The 21,421-nt window shown below is 51.7% G+C and overlaps 1 protein-coding gene across 1 annotated transcript; it reads left to right on the plus strand.

Moving 5' to 3' along the window:
- The first annotated feature begins 1,429 nt into the window (after positions 1–1,429).
- Positions 1,430–12,789, plus strand: WIPI2 (WD repeat domain, phosphoinositide interacting 2). The gene is made up of 12 exons (XM_077316540.1): positions 1,430–1,661; positions 6,848–6,930; positions 7,772–7,941; positions 8,051–8,147; positions 8,350–8,447; positions 8,548–8,640; positions 8,991–9,061; positions 9,550–9,657; positions 10,319–10,483; positions 11,095–11,202; positions 11,774–11,871; positions 11,996–12,789. The coding sequence occupies exons 1-12, from the start codon at positions 1,588–1,590 to the stop codon at positions 12,106–12,108; spliced, it is 1,278 nt and encodes a 425-aa protein (XP_077172655.1). The 5' UTR covers positions 1,430–1,587; the 3' UTR covers positions 12,109–12,789.
- Positions 12,790–21,421: the final 8,632 nt, after the last annotated feature.

Raw genomic sequence — 21,421 nt, forward strand, 5'->3', positions numbered from 1 at the left:
AAGCAGATCTGTTCTACTTATCAGCTAATGAAGAAACCAGCCGAGGCAGCCTGTCCTGGGGTCAATTGCCGAGGCTGTTTTAAATCACTCCCCGCCCCCCTAGCCTGGCTCATCTCCGGCTGCTGTTTAATCCAGTTCATCTCAACAGCGGATCAGTCAGAAATTGCCTGCTGGGGCGGGCGGGGGAAAATTAAACAAACAAACAAAAATCCTCCGCAGTTTCTGGGAATGAACATTAAAATTGTCTGGAATCTTTTGCCTGACAAGAGGCATTAACATTTAGAAAACAGAATGCTACAGACTGTAAATATTTAATTCAATATTGCACTGTGCTGAATCAGCCCCCCCCTCCCCCCAGTTCAGGCAGTGGGCAGACAGGGAACAGATTATAAGTGATCCCTGTGTTGTTTCCTTTTTCCAAGTCAGCCCCATTTCAGTCTCCATTCATTTCAGGCAGGACTGCTTTAAAGAGTTTGGAGAACTGAAAAGGCTTCATCTATTGAATTTCTGTCTGTCTGGAAGCTGATAAAAAACGGAGGTGCAATTGATGGCTGCTCCTGAAGCAGCTCATCAGCAGCCTGCTTTCCGAGGAATTCCCACACCTATTTTCTATTCCCTATAGCTGGGCAGCGTGTAATGAAGCAAAACAAAACTCCAGTGGAACCTTAAGACAAAGGCATATTAAAACAGGAGCCATCCTCATGGCTGAACATGAATTCCATCGCTCCCTGGCAGAAACGATTTGCAAAATCAAGTCATCATTAAAAAAAAAAAACCTCTGTACATGTTTTAAGGGCTGCCAGACAGGGAGAAATTCATTGGAGGATGTCTGGGGAGGTTTGCAAGGGCAGGAAGCATAAAGGGAACTCCACCTGTTGAATATCAGCCTGTGACAAGGCAGGAAGCCAACCGGTGAAGCCTTCCTTCCATTTATCCCCCGCATTCTCCATTACAACTTCACCTCTGAAGAAGCCAGCCTGCACGCAAAGGTTTAGACCACGAATACAAATTAGCCGGCCTTAAAGCTACCACTGGACTCCCAACTTCGCTCTGCGGCTTTAGACCAACCAAGCCGCTCTCCTGTCTGTCTGCAGAAGCGCGCATGCGCACACAAAAACTCATGCCTTGGATAAAGCCTCCTTGGTCTTAAAAGATGCCCCTGGACTCAAACTTTGTTCGGCTTCACCTATTGAACTTCCACCTGCCTGGCCGATGAGAAGACACCCAGGCGGTTCATTCCCGGCCCCGCTGGAAACCTCCGCCCAGTCCTTCCACCTGTTCAGCAGCATGGCAGGAAGGAAAAAAGAAGGCTGCGGGGCGCATGCGTTATATATCAAGCGCCGCGCCTGCGCAACACCCCTACGGTGGCCGCCGCGGGACCGTCCGCCTCATGCGCGCCTGCGCCGAGCCGAAGAGCATTGTGGGGCGGGGGCGGGATGGCGCAGGCGCTGTGCGGCTCCGGCGGCTCCCGGAGCGTAAACAAGGCGCTGCCGTGAGGGATGAGGCGGCGGCCGGAGCCGAGCGGGGCCGGGAGCTGCCGAGGCTGAGCCTCTCCTCCCCCCGCCGGCCGGGGGCCCCGGGAGCGCCATGAACTTGGCCAGCCAGAGCGGCGAGGCCGGCGCCGGCCAACTGCTCTTCGCCAACTTCAACCAGGACAACACGTAAGGGGGCGTGGCCAGGGGAACCGGCGCGGGGGAGGGGCGGGCGGTGACGTCACGCCCGCGTTCCAAGGCTCTCTCCCCCCCCCCGCCGCCTTTGGAGCCGTAGGGTGGCATCACGTGGGGGTTGGTTTGCGGGAGAATTGGGGTGTCTGGGGTTGTTGGTTTGTTTAAAAAAAAGGCTTTCCACCACACTAGTCCTCAAGGAGGTCCCAGATGGCTTGCAGCGTGTTTATGCGTTGTAGCAGCCTCAGGGAATTGCTGATCGGCCCTTTGGGATGGAAGGTCAATTTCCACGTGGAATGGGAGGTCAGTTTCCTCCAGGCCAGGCTGGAGTCTGGAGATTTTTAGTAGGGGGATCACTTGGGTGTGAAATTGGGGTCACTGTGGGCGGGCAGGTAGCTGTGAGTCCTGGCAATTGTGCAGGGGGTTGGACTAGATGGCCCTGGAGGTTCCTTCCAACTCTTAAGACTCCCTGCTGGTTTAGGGGAGAGAAGTAAGGTGGCTTTGGGTTAGATGAGCCTGCTGTGGGCTTTGGACTGCAATAGCTTGTGTCCACCAGGCAAAGTGGGCTGCCTTTTACTGAACAAAGTGGCAGTCCAGCGGCATCTTTAAGACCAACGAGTTTAATTCGGGTATCTGCTTTCCTGTGCAAGCACACTTCTTCCAATAGATCGGGTAGGTTGCAAGTGTTGGCCAGAAGCAGTGAGACAAGGTTTGAGTCCAGAGTGGCACACCGCCAAATTTTAATCCTGGGTATCTGCTTTCGTAGAATCATAAAGTTGTCATTCCAAGGCCGGAATCCGTACTCGAGGCCTGTCTTGGGGTTGACGGTGTCTTTCCAGGGTCTTGGGCAGAGCAGCCCTTCAGATTGCCTCATGCTTGGTCCCTTGAATGGGAGAAGGTGGCAGTTGAAGCTGGGACCCTTCATGTGCAAAGCAGATGCTTCTCAGCTCCGCCAGAGACCTTCCCTCATGCCGGTGGCTTCTGGCTTCTTTGCCTCTCCTCCTGTGCCATCCGGGGCAATTAATATGGCCGCTGTGACACGCTCAGTGGGAAGGCTCTGGTGGTCTCCGCGGTGAACAAACCCAAGAGAGGCCATCAGGAGTCTTTTGTTTAAAAATGTACTCTTCATAACGGCGGCTTGCCTTGCAGGAAAGAGGAAAGCAGCACCTTCTGGAGCCTGCCTGCCCTCCCTCCCCCAGCTGCCTTTTTCTTCTGAACCCAAACCACCTGACAGTGGTGATGCGGCCGCAGCAGCTCCCCATAGGCGTAATCCCCTTGTGGCAGCTGACTCAGCAGCTGAAGGCTGGTAACAAAAACCGCCCGCAGAGGCCCAAGCCCCAATATGCGCTGTGGATGTTTAGAGCAGGGGTAGTCAACCTATGGTCCTCCAGATGTTCATGAACTACAATTCCCATGAGCCCCTGCCAGCATTTGCTGGCAGGGGCACATGGGAATTGTAGTTCATGAACATCTGGAGGACCACAGGTTCACTACCCCTGGTTTAGAGCATTATGGCTTGGCGGGGATGGAGCATGTACTTTGTATGCGAAAGGTCCCACGCTCAGTCACTGACATTTCCAGTTTTTAAAAAAGGGTCTTGGGTGTGAAAGGCTTGGGTTCCTGCTTATCAGACTGGACCCACCTTTCTCCACCTTTCTCTGGGGTTTTTTTTGAGGTCCCTCTGATGAGCAGGTAGTTGTGAATTTCCTGCCTTCTTTAGCGGGTTGGACTAAGATGACGCTGGAGGTCCCTTCCAACTCTGTCCCTTCTACAGTCCTCCTTTAGATCACCCTCCAAAGTCTGTCAGAGGTGCTATGGCAGTGGTCCTCAACCTTCCTAATGCCGCGACCCTTTAATACAGCTCCTCATGTTGTGGTGACCCCCAGCCATAAAATCATGCAAGCGTTCTTTCACAGAAATTAAACCGAAACTGACCAATGGCATGAAGATCCATTGTTTGTGATTGTACAACAATTGTTTTTTTTTCCCGCGGTTTCTCTAGTCCTGCCTCTTGTCCCACCATGCTGATCTCGCACTTTTCTGCTGCTCCAGACAGACAAACGCTCTATCTCAATACACCCCGCAAGGCTGTTGTGTGGATGGCACCCCCCTCCCAGCCAAGCTGCTTGCCTGCCGCAAACCCTGTGAAGGAGTCATTCGACCCCTAAAGGGGTCCCGACCCCCAAGTTGAGAACAACTGTTCTAGCATGTCGGACCAAGGGACAGGGGGAAGTATGCAATTCCACATGTATCCCCTTTGTAGCACGGTCATTGTAGCCCGGTCTTCACCAAAGGCAGCCGACAAACAAGTCGGACCATTAAAAAGCATCCAGGGTCACTAGCTCACTGGAGCGGCGAAATAAATTGCAGCTCCCACAAAAATCAGGGTCGTTTATAAGATAGTTACCTTTATGGACCTTTGATACTAATAGACCCAAATTCTCTGGCTTAAAATATAAAGTATAAGGTATATAAAATATAAGAGTTAGGTGTTGGGTTGAAGACTTTGTTTTTATCCTTTAAAAAAAAACAATTCAGAAATAAGTTTACTGAGGAAGTAATATACGAAAACGAGGTTTTATACCTAGGAACTCGTTCTGAATAAAACTGTTTGCCATCGGCAGCTTGGAAATTTCTTTCTGTTTATCACCCACGAAAATCGGAGCAGGAGCTGTCGCCTCCGGGTGAGGCTAGCTCGATAATAAAATTTGAAAGCAACACAACGTCAAAACCAATAACTGGAATTAAACCTTTCTGTCTCGTAACAGAGGCCTTAAGCATGGGGAAAGCCATGCTTTGCTTTCGGAGCGGTCAGGTGGTTGTGTACAATTGCAGGCAGTGATAGCTTGTCAGGCTAGAAGCAGCTGACGGCCCTGTCATCCCAGGAGATAAACATCTGCCCTATCCGGAATGGGTGTGACTCGGGTTGTTTGTTTGTTTTTTTTAATGACATAGTGTTTGTTAAAGAGAACACAGTTGATTTAGCGTCTCCCCACATGAAAGCCAGGCTGGGAGCTTTTTCTTTATCTGGAGAGGAGGCCTTTGTTTCCTAATTGGGCATGTGGTAACCCTGCTTCTTCACCCCTTTGGATCTCAAAACCTTAGACCAGGGGTAGTCAAACTGCGGCCCTCCAGATGTCCATGGACTACAATTCCCAGGAGCCCCTGCCAGCGAATGCATTCGCTGGCAGGGGCTCCTGGGAATTGTAGTCCACGGACGTCTGGAGGGCTGCAGTTTGACTACCCCTGCCTTAGACTCTCTCTAAGCATTTTTCACGACTGCTTGCCATAATTCTGTCTCTGGTGCAGGAAATCTCAGAATCGACGCATTCGGCTGCCCCTAAGACTTGTAGCCAAATGCGAAAAGAATGGTGATAACCCAAGTTCCTAGTCCTGTGTGTTTTTTTCTGGGACCAAGCTGCCGCCAGGAAATACTTCACCGTGATCCTCGCTCTGCTGAGTCTTTGGGATCTTATGGCTTGTTTGTTCCTCTTTCTGACGCTTGGCTCCTTGTGGCGACAGCCATAGGATCGCCAAAAGTCAGACTCAAAGGGATGAGCATCGCCGGGGCAGGCAGAGAGCAATGAAAGTTAAACCCAGGTGGTTTTAAGCTTGTAGCTGCTGATCCTTGGGTAGTTTGCTCCGCTTTGCACAAATTAACTTTAGAGATATATTTTGTCTTGGTGCATTCTCTGTGCACCGGTGACTTTCTTAGTGGCATTTTTAATTGTAATGCAGTTTGTTCCTCAGCAGCGTTTTGGCAAAAGGGGAGGGGAATAACTGCCCGATAAGCTCTCTTCTGAAGGTGCTAGGTAAAAAAAACTGCATAACTGTAAACTTCTAAATCATTTGCTTGTGTAGGGGGGGTGTGGCTCAGTGGTGGAGCATCTCCTTGGTACGCAGAAGGTCCCCGGTTGAATCTCCAGCTAAACAAGGACCAGGCAGTAGATGACGTGAAAGGGTGAGACCTTGAAGAGTCGTCACCATGCTGAGAAGACAATGCTTTGATGGACCAACAGTCCATAGCGGTATAAGGCAGTTTCATGTGCATCAATTCCGGTTCACTATGTTTTCAGCTAAACCTCCGGAAGAAGTTCCTGACAGTTAGAGCGGTTCCTCAGTGGAACAGGCTTCCTCGGGAGTTTGTAGGTTCTCCTCCTTTGGCAGTTTTTAAGCTGAGGCTAGATCGCCATCTGACGGAGAGGCTGATTCTGTGAGCCGAGGCAGATTGCGTGGGGGGTGAGCAGAAGGGATTGCGTCAGTGCTTGGCTCTTGTGGCCCTTTCTCGCAGGCCCAGGGAAATGCCGATCGCCGTTTTGGGGTCGGGAGACGCATTTCCTCCAGCATGGCCAATTATTAGTACTGTATTTATTTTTTTAAGTCCTCCTGGAGCAGACCGGTGGACCCGTTTCCCTACACATTAAGGAGGGAGTGAATAGGACACACAGCTGCCTGTTTTTGTTGTTGCGGAAGCACTGCGTGCCTTCCGACACATCCCTCTGCCTCCTGAACAGAGTTCCGCCCCAGAGCTTGCAGTCCGTGGCCACTCACAGCGTTGCACATAATCAGCAACTAAGAGCAGGAACGCACCCATGCTCTCTGGCAGAACCTCAGAAAGCCCAGAGGAGGGCGAGCGCGGTTCAAGGGGGTGGCAGGTGACAGTGGATGAGCGATTGGGATGTGAGTGTCCTGCATAGTGCTGGGGGTTGGACTAGATGACCCAGGAGGTCCCTTCCAACGCTAGGATTCTATGAGTCAGGTACGCGGGCCGGGTCATTGACGGAAGGGATTGCGGCCGCTTGACGCCGCAACTGTTCGAATCGATAATGGTTTCTGAATAACGGGCTGTCCTACAAATCCAAAAACAGCGGCTCGTTTACAGTTGCCCCCTTTCGGCAGGTTGCGGTTAAGTGTTCCAGCTTTCCTGCAAAGCCGTGTGGCTTCTTCTAACTTTCTTCCCTTGCTGACATGCGGACGGTTTGGCTGGCCAGCAGCGTCTGGCGATCTTGAGAGGCTTTCTTCAGGGTCTTTGCAGAGATGCTCGCCCGACTTTTTGCAGCCACTCAAGTAGAAAGATCTCCTACGAAGCTGGGTGTGTGGGGTGCAGACAAAATGGGGGCGTCCTGCCTGAAACGGAGTCGGTGTGATTCCCACTGTTGACGACCTTTTGCGTCCCTTTGCAGGTCCCTGGCTGTTGGCAGCAAATCAGGTTACAAATTCTTCTCTCTTTCGTCTGTGGATAAACTGGAGCAGATCTATGAATGCAGTAAGTGTTTGTTCCCGTTCCCCCCATCTTTTCTTTCCCCCAACAGCCAAAAAAAAAAACCTTTGGGACGAGTCATTGTTTTAAAAATAATATTTTAATTACATTTTTAATAAGAGATCCAAAAGGCATAGCAAAAAAAAGACAATATAAAGGATATCGCAAAGGTGAAACCGGTGCCCCTGGCCCACGACAATCCTATATAGTAACTCATGTAGTCCCTAGCATGTAGTCTCCGTAGGAACCAGCTGACCACTGTGTGAGACAGGATGCTGGAATGGATGGACCACCAGTCTGACCCAGCAGGGCTCTTCCGATGTTCTCATGAAGGCCTCGGCTTCTGTGCCTACTTTTGGCTCTCCAAAGGAACCAGCTGGTCACTATGGGAGACAGGAGGCTGGACTGAATGGACCGCTGGCCTGGCCCAGCAGGACCCTTCTTATCTTCAAATAGCAGCATGGGGCAAAGACCGGGGAGGCCCAGGTTAAAATGTCTGCTCAACCAATAGGTGGCATCCCTGTCTGCTGTCATACAAGAGAAGCCATCTCGGGTCAGACCAAGGGCCCATCCAGTCCAGCACTCTGAGTCACACAGTGGCCAAAGCCCAGGTTCCATCAGAACGTCACCCACTCGGTCATCCAGAAGCCCACCCACTGTTGACCCCCGAGTGCCAAGAATACGGAACATCGCTGCCCCAGACAGAGCGTTCCATCTATGCCCTGGGGCCATGAGCCACTGATGGGCCTCCACTGCAGACGCTTCTCCCGTCCCTTCTTGAAGCTGTCTCCCATGCTAATAACTCTTTTGTTTCCCTTTGTGTTCCTTCCCTCCTCACCCTCCACAGCCGACACAGAAGACGTGTGCATCGTGGAGCGACTCTTTTCCAGCAGCCTGGTGGCCATCGTGAGCCTCAAGGCCCCCCGGAAGCTGAAAGTCTGCCACTTCAAGAAGGGGACGGAGATTTGCAACTACAGCTATTCCAACACAATTCTGGCGGTCAAGCTGAACAGGCAGGTGAGTGATTGCGGGGGACAGGGAGTGTCTCTTTCCCCAAGAGCTTGTGTTACGGCTGTATCTTCAATCTTTACTTTCCTCTTTCTCTCTGATATTTTTTTCCCTCCAGAGGTTGATAGTATGCTTAGAAGAATCTCTGTACATACACAACATACGGGACATGAAGGTGCTGCATACAATCAGGGAGACGCCCCCAAACCCTGCAGGTAAGAGCATGTCAGGTGCCTGTCGAGGCCCCAATAAGCAAACTCGTAGAGAAAGAATCTCTTTATTGAAAAAGGCAAACAGAAAGCAAAGCTTTGCCTTGCTAAAACTAATGAGCAGGCAACCTAGCATACCTTTTCCTGCCTCACAATGCAGAGTGTGTCTCGGCCAGAGATGCTGACCCACCTTTCCCTTCTTTCCTAGGCTTGTGTGCGTTGTCGATCAACAACGACAACTGCTACCTGGCCTACCCGGGGAGCGCAACCATTGGAGAAGTGCAGGTCTTCGACACCATTAACCTGGTGAGCTTCTCTAGGCTCTGGCCACTTGCTGACTGGCTGGCCTGGGCTAATGTACGTGCTCATGGTCATGTTTATCCTCTTCCCCCTTCCTTCCTCCCAGAGAGCCGCGAACATGATCCCTGCCCACGACAGTCCTCTGGCCGCACTCGCCTTTGACGCAAGCGGCACCAAACTGGCCACGGCGTCCGAAAAGGTACGGTTCAGATCTGGGTCACGCCTCTAGGGAAGCACAGCAAAGGCCATGCAAGAGTTTAGGGGCGTAAACGGAAACACCCAGAGCTGTTCTCCCCTTCCGCTCCCCACATCTGATACAGAGCTTCACAACGTCAAGACCCCTCCCGAGCTTGCTTGCCCTCCAAAGCCATCCCTGAAAAGAAGTGTAATTGGGTTCTAAGACCCCCCCCCCCCAAATAGCCCAGCTTGCCTCAGCAGCTCCACTCACTCCAGATGGGATTAGGAGAGCACCCATGCTGATTGTTTTCATTAAACCCTTCTCTCTCTCTGTCTCTCTCTCTCTGTCTCTGTCTCTCTCTCCTCTGCTAGGGGACAGTGATCCGGGTGTTTTCCATTCCAGAGGGCCAGAAGCTTTTTGAATTCCGACGAGGAGTGAAGAGGTGAAGTACACTTTCTGAGTACACTTTCCGAGCTCTGAGGTCTTGCTGCTTTGCCCCAGTCCACGGGCGGGTTTGTGTGTGAGAACCGTGAACTGTGACAGGTCACTGCTCAGTCTTGGCTATTGGGTCCACGTAGAAGGCCAGATCTGGGAGTCAGTTGCACAGGCTTGCAGAATCGGATTTCCCCTCTTTGTTTGTCACAATCGGCTTTCGTCCAGGTCCTCGGATATCCATCGCTAGCCTTTCCCTGTAAATCTCCTCCCATAAATGCATATGAGCCTGTGGGAATCTCTGCTCTGAGTGCTTTTTGTAAACTCAACCCATGTTCAGCACACATGCACAGGCAGCTCCGTCGGGCAGCAGGAGATTTGTTTCTCCTCCCAAGTGTTCTTGAGCCTCACCCTTGTCACCTGCCATCCCCCCTCTCTCCCGATTGTGCCTTTTCCCTTTGGTTTAAGAGAGATCTGAGTCTTCCTGTTTTCCCGCAGGTGCGTCAGCATCTCCTCCTTGGCCTTCAGCTTGGACGGCATGTTTCTGTCGGCATCCAGTAACACAGAAACGGTGCACATTTTCAAACTCGAAACTGTGAAAGAAAAGTAAGTCCCACCCCCCCCCCCCCCGGCAGCCCCCAGAGAAGTTGCAGACTCCGGATTGGCCCTATTGGTGACCTGTGTTGTTCTCTGGCTGCTGATGCCATAGAAGAATAGCTGGCTTTTTGTCCCTTGCTTTTCACTGCCCCTTTCCCTTCCTCCCCCCACAACAGGCACCCTGTGAGGCAGGTGGGGCTGAGAGAGCTCTGAGAGAATTGGGACTGGCCCAAGATCACCCAGCTGGCTGCATGTGGAGGAGGAGTGGGGGAATTAAACCCAGTTCTCCAGATTAAAGGCCACTGCTCTTATCTACTGCACCACATTGGCTTTCTAAACTTCCTGGGGTTTGAACTGATGGATTTCCCTCTGCTTTCTTTTCTTCACTCCACTCGCCACGTTCCCTCCTGGAGCATGCTTAGTCCTCATCAAGCCTGTTTTGGTGGGACTCCTCTCAATCCCCCGCCCAGTAGGAAATCCCTTGCCCTAAGTTTGAGCAACCCTGATTGGTCATTTTCGACATCCACCTGACGGCTCGCCAGGACCTCTGCTAGGTGGCGCGATTAACGTCTTCGTAGAGCAGAGTGCCATCCAGTAGAACAGGGGCTCTTGCAGGCTGTGAACGATAACCAAGACGGCTGTCTTACGTTCTCCTCCTCCTCGCTTCCAGACCTCAGGAGGAGCCCACAACCTGGACAGGTTACTTCGGGAAAGTGCTGATGGTCTCCACAAACTACCTGCCTGCCCAGGTGACGGAGATGTTCAACCAGGGTCGGGCCTTTGCAACGGTCCGGCTCCCCTTCTGCGGGCACAAAAACATCTGCGCCTTGGCCACGTGAGTGCGGGGGGATCGGGGGGGTGGGTGTTGCAAAACGGCCCCTGCGTTTGCTGCAAGTGGCTGGAGAGGAAAGGTGAACCGGCAGGCAGTTGCCAAAGTTCTACAGTAATGCACTGGCCCATCCTCAGTTGCTGGGTTCAATTGCTCGCAATCCACTGTGCATCTCGCAACGGGACGTGTTTACAGAGCGGTTCCCGGCAGTTCAGCCTTTGTCAGAGGCGGGCCTGCTTTCGTAACTCTTGTGCCGCCAAGCTTCCTTCTCGGCCTGCTAAGAGTCGGGCGCCAGATTGCGGGCAGGAAGGGTTGATTTAAGTGGCTCGCGGCTTTGAACGGTTTGTCTGTGCCGTAAGACAGCCTCGCTGTGTACAAGAAACCACAAAGGGGAGCTTTAAAGAGAGAGGAGGGGTTTATGGATGGAGGCAGTCTTCTAGGTACTCAGTGTTGTGGGGGAACGGGAGGCTGCTGTTGTACTGGCGCTCCCAAAGGTCTCTCCCAGGCCCCTTTTGGAAATATTACGCTCCAGTCCAGCCACACTGTGTTGTGAGCTACCAATCGGGGAAGGGTTTTGAATGGTCCGGTCTTAAACCCTGCCGCTCTGCAATCTCCAGAATCCAGAAGATCCCTCGCCTGCTAGTGGGAGCTGCGGACGGGTACCTCTACATGTACAACCTGGACCCCCAGGAAGGAGGCGAATGCACACTGATGAAGCAGCACAAGTAAGCTCTCGCATGGCCCCCTTGTTTTGCAGCCAAGCTCCCTTGTTTTGCAGCCAAGCCATTTGAGGGTTACCGCTCCTGAAACAGAAGCAGCCAACCGTGGTTGGGGGTTTTGCAGAGCTAACCGCGGTTGAGCGTTTAAGGAGCTAACCGCGGTTGAGTCTTTGCAGAGCTAACCGTGGTTGGGTGTTTGCGGAGCTAGCCGCGGTTGGGCATGAATGGCTATGACCTTGCGAGCTGTGGCTTAGCTCCAGATCAGAGTCTGCATATCTGCTTCTGATCACGGCCAGACAGTGCAGTTGGTTACTCTTTGCACATATCCTGCACCATGGTTAGCCCATGAAGCGGAAGATGGGGTGTCATGTTCGACTGTTCAGGCAGAGTTCTATTTATCGCAAGCTAATCCTAATGGATCAGGATATCCAAAAGCGAAGCCCGCCATTGTGACTCGTTGGCTGTCGATGTCAGATTCTCGCAGCCTATACTTGCAAGTACCGTCGCTCGTGGACATCGTCATAATATGTTAGAAAGCACCTCCAATGCACACTCTGTGGTTTGCCTCTTTCCACAGGCTGGACGGGAGCATGGAGCCAGCCAACGAGATTTTAGAGTCGGCGTCCCACGACCGGCCACTGGTAGCGCAGACTTACAGCGCCGCTGTGACTAAAGGTACTTGCGTGAGTCCTTCCCCTATGAGACACGACAGTGCACCTTTTGCTTGTCCAGCTTTCTCCCCCTTCCCCCCCCCCCCCGATGTGTTTTGGAACGTCCCGGTCTCTGTCTTTTTCTTCAGCCTACCCCGAAGACCTCGGTGCAGTCGGCGGTGCCAGCCTCGAGGACGACCCCAGCGCCCTGCGATTGGACGAAGACAGCGAGCACCCGCCAATGATCCTCCGGACGGACTGAGCCTGGGCCCTGCAGCCCGCCTGCCGAGGGCGGGGAGCGCCGGACCGGCCTTCCTGGAGGACGCTCACCATCCGTGCTGCTACGGACTCTGGCCCGACTCCCGAGAGGCGGAGAGAGGCCTGCGGACTCTCAGATCGCTCCAACGCCGACGGAGAGCAACCCCATTCTGGCCGTGTAATTTCGATTCGACGCCACAAGGAGAGGGGCGGGCAAAGACTTGATTTTGCTTGGGTGGCTTCGGAAGCCTGCTTTATCTTTTAGCTGCGAAGGATCGCTCTCTGTCGACACACATATATATATTTTTTGCTCTTCCTGTTTTGCCAAAAACCTGCGGCTTGTGCGGTCTCTGGTCCTGCCCCCAGCTTTGCATGCCTTGTCGTGCCATGCGAGCAGCTTTCCTTTATAACATTTCTCCCCCCCTCCCATTTTTTAAAAAAAACGTCAATTCAAGGCGGTTTCGGTCCCAGGATGCGCGGCTCGTTTTGCTCGGATGTCCAGGTCTTCGTGCATGGCGTTGCCGGCGCGTGTGGCGACAGAATGCCACCGTCCGGGCGCTTTCGTTCCTCCAGGCTCTTATTTTTCTCCCTGTCCCTGCCGCCCCTCCCTCTTAACCTCTCCCCACCCCCACCCCCTTTCGTTTTCCTGGACCACTAGGTTAATTAAAACTCCTTCTGAACGCTGCCTCAGTTGTGGGACTTGTCGTTGTGTTCTCCGGACGGGGGAGAGGTCTCTTCTCCGGATTTTGTTCCTGCTTTCCCCCCCCCCCCAGGCAGAATGGCACAGATCGGACGCATTGGCAGGGGAGCCGGATATTTAAAAATCTCTCTCTGTCGGTCACATCGACTTCTCTGCCCGCCGATGGACCGAGGCCACGCGCCGGGCATCAAACTATGTTGCGTCATTAACCCCGAAAGCATGCTCTCCCTCGCGACCATCTTTCCCGCCTTGAAGCTTTCTTTAATCCTCGAGAAGCTCACCCTCCTTGCTAAGAGCCAGACGTCACTCCCTTCTGATCCTGCTCTCGGACTCTGTAGCTGAGCAGCCTTTCCTTTCCCCCAACCCCGGATTCTCCCAGGCTGGTAGAGAAACACGAAGCTGCCGCTGAAAATGGCAGCCCTCTGATGGGCTGACGGGTGGGGAAGATGTACACCCCCTCCGCCGCACACCATTGGTTGCTCCTAAGAGGGGCGTGGAAATGCAGAATGGGCTAATTCTTTTTTATAAAATTGTGCATGATTGCGGGGGAGGGCTGAACGCAGGTCTGCTCCCAGGGAGAAGGGCAGGGGGGGGGGCTGCATTTCTTACTGTCCTCCGCTTCACCCTTGGTCAAGGGCCAAATATTGCCGCTCGATCTCCTGGGTGCCCGTGGGTAGCTGCCACATGGTCCTGCGTCCCCTCCGGAGCTCTTAGCTCCCCACCCTCTTTTCTCCCACCTCTCCTGAGCTCTCTCGCGTGGCGAAAACCTCACATCGCCTCTCACATCGACAGCTTCGAGCGGCATCCCTTGGGCACTGTGCAAGGGACGGATCCTTGTCCTGGCAAAAAAGCGACCAAAATTGGGGGGGGGGAGGGGGCTGCCATCCACTTTGACGGAGCTGTAATGTGCCTTGGGGGGGGGGAGGGGTTGTGTTGGTGTTTTTATTAAAAAACCTTTTAGAGCTGTTTCGTCGAAACCCCCCTCCTCCAAAAAATGATGTTTCCCTAGATTGTTAGCCATCTATCCCCCCCCCCCAATTAAATTATTACTCACTCTCCTTTTTCGTTGGCGTTCTCTTGCGGAAGAAGAGATATAAACCTGACCGACCGAGGTTTGGAATCTAAGCCAGGGGATAGGGCGGGCCTCGGGAGAGGAAGCATTGGCCCTCAGGAGCACGGGTTGTATTGGGACCCTGGTGGTCAGAAGGTGGTTCTGGCCAGCTGCTATTCTAGACCAGGGGTAGTCGACCTGTGGTGCTCCAGATGTTCATGGACTACAATTCCCACGAGCCCATGGGCTCGTGGGAATTGTAGTCCATGAACATCTGGAGGACCACAGGTCGACTACCCCTGGTCTAGACGCTTTGAGGTTCGCGAATGGCGGCATCATCAATAGGGAGAAACCTCCCCAAAATACATTTTATCCCTCTTCATTCTGAGGTTTGGAGAGGGTAACAAACACATTCGTGACTTTAGGGGCATCTATTTGGAGGGGCCTCCTTAACTTAGTTTTTCCCTTTCATGTCCGCAGGAATCTCCTCTCTAGAATCGCTCCGTGGACACAACAGGCCCCTTGAGTTCGTTAAGAGTATTTTTCTTGTTGCATTAAGCAAGCTGAACCTGTTGGCCTTACTGCATGTTGGTCATTTCGTAGCCACTAGGTGGCGAACCTTGCCTGGTTTTGTGCACTTGTGGGGGGGAAAGAAACGAAACAACATGGTCAAATTTAATCTGGTCACCTTCTTTCTGCTCTGGGGGAAGAGTTCCCTGGAGAGGAAGGTAGAGAGTGAATGGGGGGGCATCCTGGAGAATGGAAGTTTTCCCCCAAAGCAAGACAATGGGGGTAGCCACACAGCAGATATGGTTCGCCCTTCCTGTTATCCTCACAACAACCCTGTGAGGTAGGCTAGGGCAATTGGCTGCAGGTCCCCCAGCAATGCTCATTGTTCTGCCTTCCTCGTTTTCTCCTTGGGAGGCTGAGATGGAGTGAGCGGCTGGTGGGTCCCTGTTTGAAAGCCTGCATGAAGGCCGGGGCCGTTCTGAAGGGAGAGCCTCAATTTATCCTGAAGTAGGTTAAAAAAAAAAATCAGAGTGTGGTTTTGCCCCCAGTTCTTTTTTGATGTCACGGTTGACCGGCCTGCTGCCTTAATTTGGAAGTAATTCAACAACAGAGGTATTAACGCCGAGATTCCAGTCAAGGCTATAGTCCTTTTTGTGTACAGGGGTGTGTTTTAAAGCCTCCATGACAGGTTTTGAAATGAGTTAATGAATATGAATCCGGAGTAGGGGCCAGAGTAATGTGGGGGGAGCGGCAGACCCCCAATAATTGGGGGGGAGCGGCATTAATCAATCGACAAGATTGATTAATGTTGATTCATCCCCCTGGTACAAAGCACAGCCAAATCTTCAAGCCGCTTCCGCTAGCCTCAACTATCTAAAATTAGGATGCCCTTAATAGAAGTCATTAAAAATTGGGATGGAGGTTTCCAGCCGAAAGGGCAGGCTGCTTCCTTCCAATCAATATGACCACCCTTCAGACTCCTACAGCTCCGGGCGACGTGCGATGTATCCTCTTTGCATCCTCATCTTTTCCCGTTGACCTTGTAGCCTCCGCTCTCGACCTCTACGAATTTTAAAAGCATTGACTGCATCCCACCACTTTGCCCTGTGCAAAAATGTTGCCAAACTCTAAAGCGCCCGGCAAGCAAAACACCCTTGAAATTCTCTCCGTGACCAGCTTCAAACACAAAAGTACAATATATAAATCTCCAAATCTTCCTTTCCTCTCCCCTGTGAGGCTGAGAGAGCTCTGAGAGAACAGCGGCTGGCCCAATGTCACCCAGAAAGCCTTGTGTCTCAAAGGGGCTTACAGTTACCTTCTCTTTCCCCTGTAAACTAGGCAAGGCTGGGAGAGCTCTGAGAGAACTGTGACCGAATCAAACCCAGTTCACCAGATTAGAGACCGTCGCTATTAACCACAACGCCAAGCTAACTCTGTCATGTTGTGTTTCCACCAGCGGTGGACAAGAAGTTCACTGTGTGTTTTCAAAGTGTTTAGTCCTGCTACAATATGTGGGTTCACTGCCTAGTTATCCATTGCTGTGTTCCAGTGCTCTTCATCTGCCATGAAACGGGACCAAAATCCTTTAAATACATTAATCAGCTTTGATTCCAGGGGATCCCCAGGTCCCGCCTGGAGGCTGGCATCCCTATTGTCTGGGAAATTTTGACGAGGTTGGGATCAGATAAAAACCAACCGGCTGGGGGTGGCCAGACTGTGGCTCTCCAGATGTCTATGGACTACAATGCCCATGAGCCCCTGCAGGGGCTCATGGGCATTGTAGTCCATGGACATCTGGGGAAACCACAGTTTAGCCATCCCAGTGCCAACAATACTTTGATGCTGTTTCTTATCTAGCTTCTTTTTTGCCACCTTGGGCTCTGCAGAGAACACCCCCTCAAAAGAAGGTGGGTGCTCGGCTTGAAACTTTCTGGCGTTTTGAGGCCAGCTCCTGTGGCAGCCATTTTGTGGTGGGGCGCGGCAGCCATTTTGTGCTCAAAGTTCCGAAGGTGCCCACAGCAGGATGGGGCCCCTGCTTAAAAGCAGCCTGAACAGTGTAAGGCGAAGCCTGCCTGGAAGACAGGCCATGGCTGGGAAATGGACTTTTTCTGTCACAAAAAGGTTTTTTTTTTCGCCCCTCAGACGATAACCCCTTTGGGGGGTCTTGCGCCAGGTCACAAAAGCCAACGGTGCAACCAACGCCCTCTCAGTTGGGTGTGATGAAAGTCCCAAAAAACTGAATTTTCCCTCAGCGCAGGCCCCGTGTGCCAATTTGCCGCCATCTTCCAAAGGTCCGGCCAACCAACGAGCAAAGCAATGTGAAAAACTTGGCCAGAATTTTCCCTCCGCGCAAGTCCTGTGTGCCAATTTGCCACCCTTTCCCAAAATGGCCCGGCCAACCGAAGGAAGGCCACTTCCCCTTGGCAGAGTGGACCCCGACTGAGATTAAGGTAAGGCAGAATAAAACCAGGTTTTTTTTTTAAAGTATGAAAGCAGAAACAAGCACATTTCAAAATGCTCGTCTGACTTCTAGAACCAGCATAACAGTCAAACCAATAAAAAGAGGTTTGTAAGACGGTGTAGGTTTTATACGGCTCATTTAGGGACATGTTGCAAGCCACGCCCAGGCTGAGATACCTGGCGGAATGGAAGGGACCCAAAGCTCAACAGGTAGAGATGTTATAAAGCAGGGGTAGTCAACCTGTGGTCCTCCAGATGTCCATGAACTACAATTCCCATGAGCCCCTACCAGAGACCCCAATATGTCAATAGCTGAAGGAGACAGGGCTGAGATGGACCAATGGACGAGGAGTGAAATTAGGCATTTACAGAATAGCTGCAGAAAGCCTCCAGGTATTTCCCAACCTTGGCAGATCTCCAGGGGCCACCTGAAAGTAGGGAAGCCCAGAATAGCATGGCCATCTCTGGTTTGGGAAATACCTGGAGGATCTGGGGGCGGAGCTGAGGGTGGGCAGGATTTGGGGAGGACAGGGGCACCAATAATGCTACGGAGTCCAAGCAGCCTTTTTCTCCAGGGGAATTGATCTCTGTCGCCTGGAGATGAGCTATAATTCCAGGGGATTCCTAGTTCCCACCTAGAGGCTGGCCAGCCAATTCCCTGGAAAAGCATCAGCATCAGAAAATTTACAATTTCGGCTTGTGGAGAATGGCAATTCTGAGAGGCGCCCACTTGCCATCTGTAAACCCAAAGGAGTCTGTATGGGGCCCTTTCAGGTTGCTCAATTATTCTGCCTTCTTCAGCTCTGAAAGCAAACAGCAAGCTCTGCTACATTTGATCTGTATTCTTCCCCCCTCCCAAACACACACACACACACCTTACAGCAATGTTTGCTGTAGAGCCGAAGCTGTAATCTTATTTTGCATGCTCAAATTAGTTTCCGATCTTGTTTTGAACACAGAGACATATGTTCTGGTTTTCAGAGGTGGGTGGGTGATCTGCATATTTGTACACGTGACAGCTAGCAAATAAACTGAAGAGTGGTTTGCGTTGGGTTGTGTACGTTTTCATCTGACAGCATTGCGACAAGTCTTTCCCCAAAATGTCTGTTGAGTGAGGCATGCTTTTATACCCGAAATGGTATGCTCTTGTAGAATGCAAAATTAACAATTCTCTGCCCTCAAATAAAAATAATAATAAATTTTCCTTTGTATCCCACCCTTCCACATGTGTACAAAAATTAAAATCTTAAAACTTTCCAGTATACTAAAAACCATGCCCTTGGCTAAAATCCCGAATAGGGGAAGTTTGGCAGGAGCCAATCTTCCACTTCCCTCTCCCCTAACAGTGAGACCAGCCATTCCCTCGTGGATGTTATTTTTGGCCTTGATCATAGCTCCATTTTACAGGCCCTATGGAGCACAGCACCTACTGGCTAGTACCCATACTGTCATGTGCATTCACCCCCTCTGTCCCAGTCCGACATAGCCATTTTGCAATTATTCTGTAGCGTCTGTGTGACACAGCAAAGCCGGAAAAAGCTTTTCAGTTCATGCATGTTCAGTTTTTTAAAAACATAAAAGGTAAGCAGCCTGCCTGGAGGTAAGCATGACTGAATATAGACCAAGCTTTCATCTGACCAGATTTGAACAATGTGTAAGAAACTTAGCAGGGTCAGCCCTGGTTACGACTTGGATGGGAGACTCCAAGGAAGCCCAGGGTGGCTACAACATGGATGGACAGGTCCCCCCTGGCCACCAGTATGGGATGAAGAGGCTGGGTTGGGGAAACTCCTTGGGATATGGGGGGGGGGGTTAGAGCTGGGAAGGACAGGAGCTTCAGTAAGTAGGGTACAGTGCCGTAGACGCCACCCTTCAAAGCCTCCATTTCCTCCAAGGGAACTGATCCCTGCAGTTTATTTATTTATTTTTTATTTATTTAGATTTATATACCGCCCTCCCCGAAGGCTCAGGGCAAGGCTCAGTTGGGAGCAAAGCTGTAATTCCTGGGGGCCCCCAGGTCCCACCTGGAGGCTGGCTTCCTGAGATGTGCTACTGAGCTTGCCTGCAAGAAGATGCAGAAAATAAAACAGCTCAGAAGTAAAAATAGCATCTCAGTGGCGTTTGGAGCAAGAATGGCCAAATGCAGGCGTGTTCTCCAAGGATGCTAGGCTCGGAGAGCCACCCAGCCCCTTTTGCATGCCGAGGAGCCTCCCTCCCTCCCCACATCCGAGCGTGGCGTTAACAGATGCACTGCAAACTGTTCAGTTGCCCGCTGTTGCTGTAGCAATGAGGCCATTTGATCTGCTTTTTAAAAAATACGAGAAGCAAAACTGATGCCAGGGGGGAGGAGGAAACACCAGAGAATATTTGTTGCCTTAGGAAGACTGGGGTGGAGGAAATCCAGATCGAAAAAGCAAACCTGCCTGGGCAGGGGCGGGATATGCAGAGAAAAAAGATAAGATGGAAGGGGTGGGAGTGGGGGGAGAAAAAAAAGGCTTTTAGTTATTTTTAGCGCTTCCTTCAGAAATGCAGCAGCCTGTTTTCGAGAGTTTTGGGCTCACTTCCGGAGGTCCTTCCAGGTGAGGTTTGATATTTATAGCGAAGCATAAAAGGGAAGGCAAGCGTAAGGGTGCGTCAGAGCAGAGCTGGAAAGCTATTCCGAAATGGGCATTCAAAGAAGAATCCATGCCAGGATCAAGGCTGGGGTTTTAATTAATCTCTTTCCGTGTTTTGGTTTTGAAACTGGTTTTTGTCTCGTAAGCCACCCTGCACAGGGCGTTGGAGAGGCAGTCTGAAAATGTTCCAAATAACCAAATCATGGCGTTTGCCACTTGCATGGAGGGGCTAATCGATTCAGAAGCAGATTTCCCTGTTTTGCACAGCTGCAAAAGCACAATGGAAGTGCTTTATCCAAATGCAAAGGGCACATGTTGGATAATTCACTTTCAATGTGTTTCTGCAGCTGGATTTTGCTGTCAGGGGGACCTGGCATCCCTACATGGCAGCCATTTTGTGGTGGCACCCACTTCCCCTGTTCATAATTCCAAAAATGCTTCTGGCTGGTCGAGACTGGGATGTCCGGAGGAGGGAATGCTGAGTTTAGGTGAGCCAAAGCCCTACTTTGGCTTCATACAGAAGAGCCAATTGTTCGGTGATACTAAAACTCACTTGAAGACTCTGCAAGGAATGATTAAAACACTCAGAGAACACACATAGGATGCCCTGGTGGTAGGGTTGCCAGCTCGGGGTCGGGGAAAACCTGGAGACGTTGGGGGCGGAGCCTGCAGAGGGCGGGGTTTGGGGAGGGGAGGGACTTCAATGAGTCTTAATGCCATCCAGTTCACCTTCTAAGCTGCCATCTTCTTCAGGGGAACTAAGTTCTGGTGCCTGGAGATGAGCGGTGATTCCGGGGGATCCCCAGGTCCCACCTGGAGGCTGGCACCCCTATGCGGTGGTAATCAACAACTGGTTCCCAGCAGGCATATTCACACTGTCATGGCTTCCACCAAAGAATCCTGGGAACTCTGAACAAGGGATTGCCTTGTGAAGCCAGTTTCAAATCTTTGAAGCAGCGATGGCTTTATCTCTGACCCAGGTGAAATTGCAGAGGCATGTCCTGTCTTGAGCTATATCCTGGCCGTTTTGTGGGACAGCTATGCTTTGGCAGGCGGTTGGTTGTTTCAAAAAGCATGCATTGAGCATAAACCCAGCAGACCAGTGTGTTTTCCCACATCGTAAAGAAAAGTTTCACCTGTTGAATCTTGCTCTGTCACGCAGCTATTCAAGCTGTGGCAGCCCGGTCTCTTAATTACGTGGGATGTACTGTCAAGTGGAGCATGCAGTCCATGGTGGCTTGCGGTGTCTACAGCGATAATTCAAACAATCAACCAGTGGGGATGTGCCTGAGGGGGGTCTAGTCACAAGATAACAGCTGCCTCTTCTTGCTTCTACCCTGGTACTGGCAGAGTCAACTGAAAACCCCTCGCTCTGGAATTTTATTAATTATTAAGCCCAGGCGTCTGTCCCAGGTGCAACTCCCACAGCCCCCAGAGAGCGCCTTTGGTGTCGCTCATGCACAGAAAGAAAAACTGGCGCCGAACTTCAAGGCCGGGATTTTCGTGACATCTTTCATCTGCACCGAGCCCTCCAGCGGGTTTGCACCCCTCTGCTCTGAACTTCGTTGCGTGTGACATTCACACATGACGGCTGTCGGGGGTAAAATCCGAAGTGGCTGGCTTCACGGCCATGGTGGCAGGAGGAACGGCTTCTTGGCTCCCCCTCTTTAACCCCCGCGAAATAATTACAAAGGCTCTCGAACGGAGCGGAACCATACTGGGCCTTCGTCGTTCATGAATAATATTAGCGTTCCCTGCGAGGCGTAGATGAGTGCTGGCAAATGGGTTTGCCGCCTGCCTGCTCCGGAGGACTTCTGTTTGAGGTTTATTTTTATTTTTTTTGTCACTCTCGTGTTTAATTAATTTTCATTACTTAGCGGGGGCGACGGGCTGCCACGTGACCGAGCCACGGCCTGGCTGCCACAATACGGGAGCGGCGTTTCTGAGAATATTCCGCCTTGCCATTCACCCTGCGTCTCTT

The sequence above is a fragment of the Paroedura picta genome, chromosome 17 (assembly GCF_049243985.1).
Source record: "Paroedura picta isolate Pp20150507F chromosome 17, Ppicta_v3.0, whole genome shotgun sequence".
NCBI lineage: Eukaryota > Metazoa > Chordata > Lepidosauria > Squamata > Gekkonidae > Paroedura > Paroedura picta.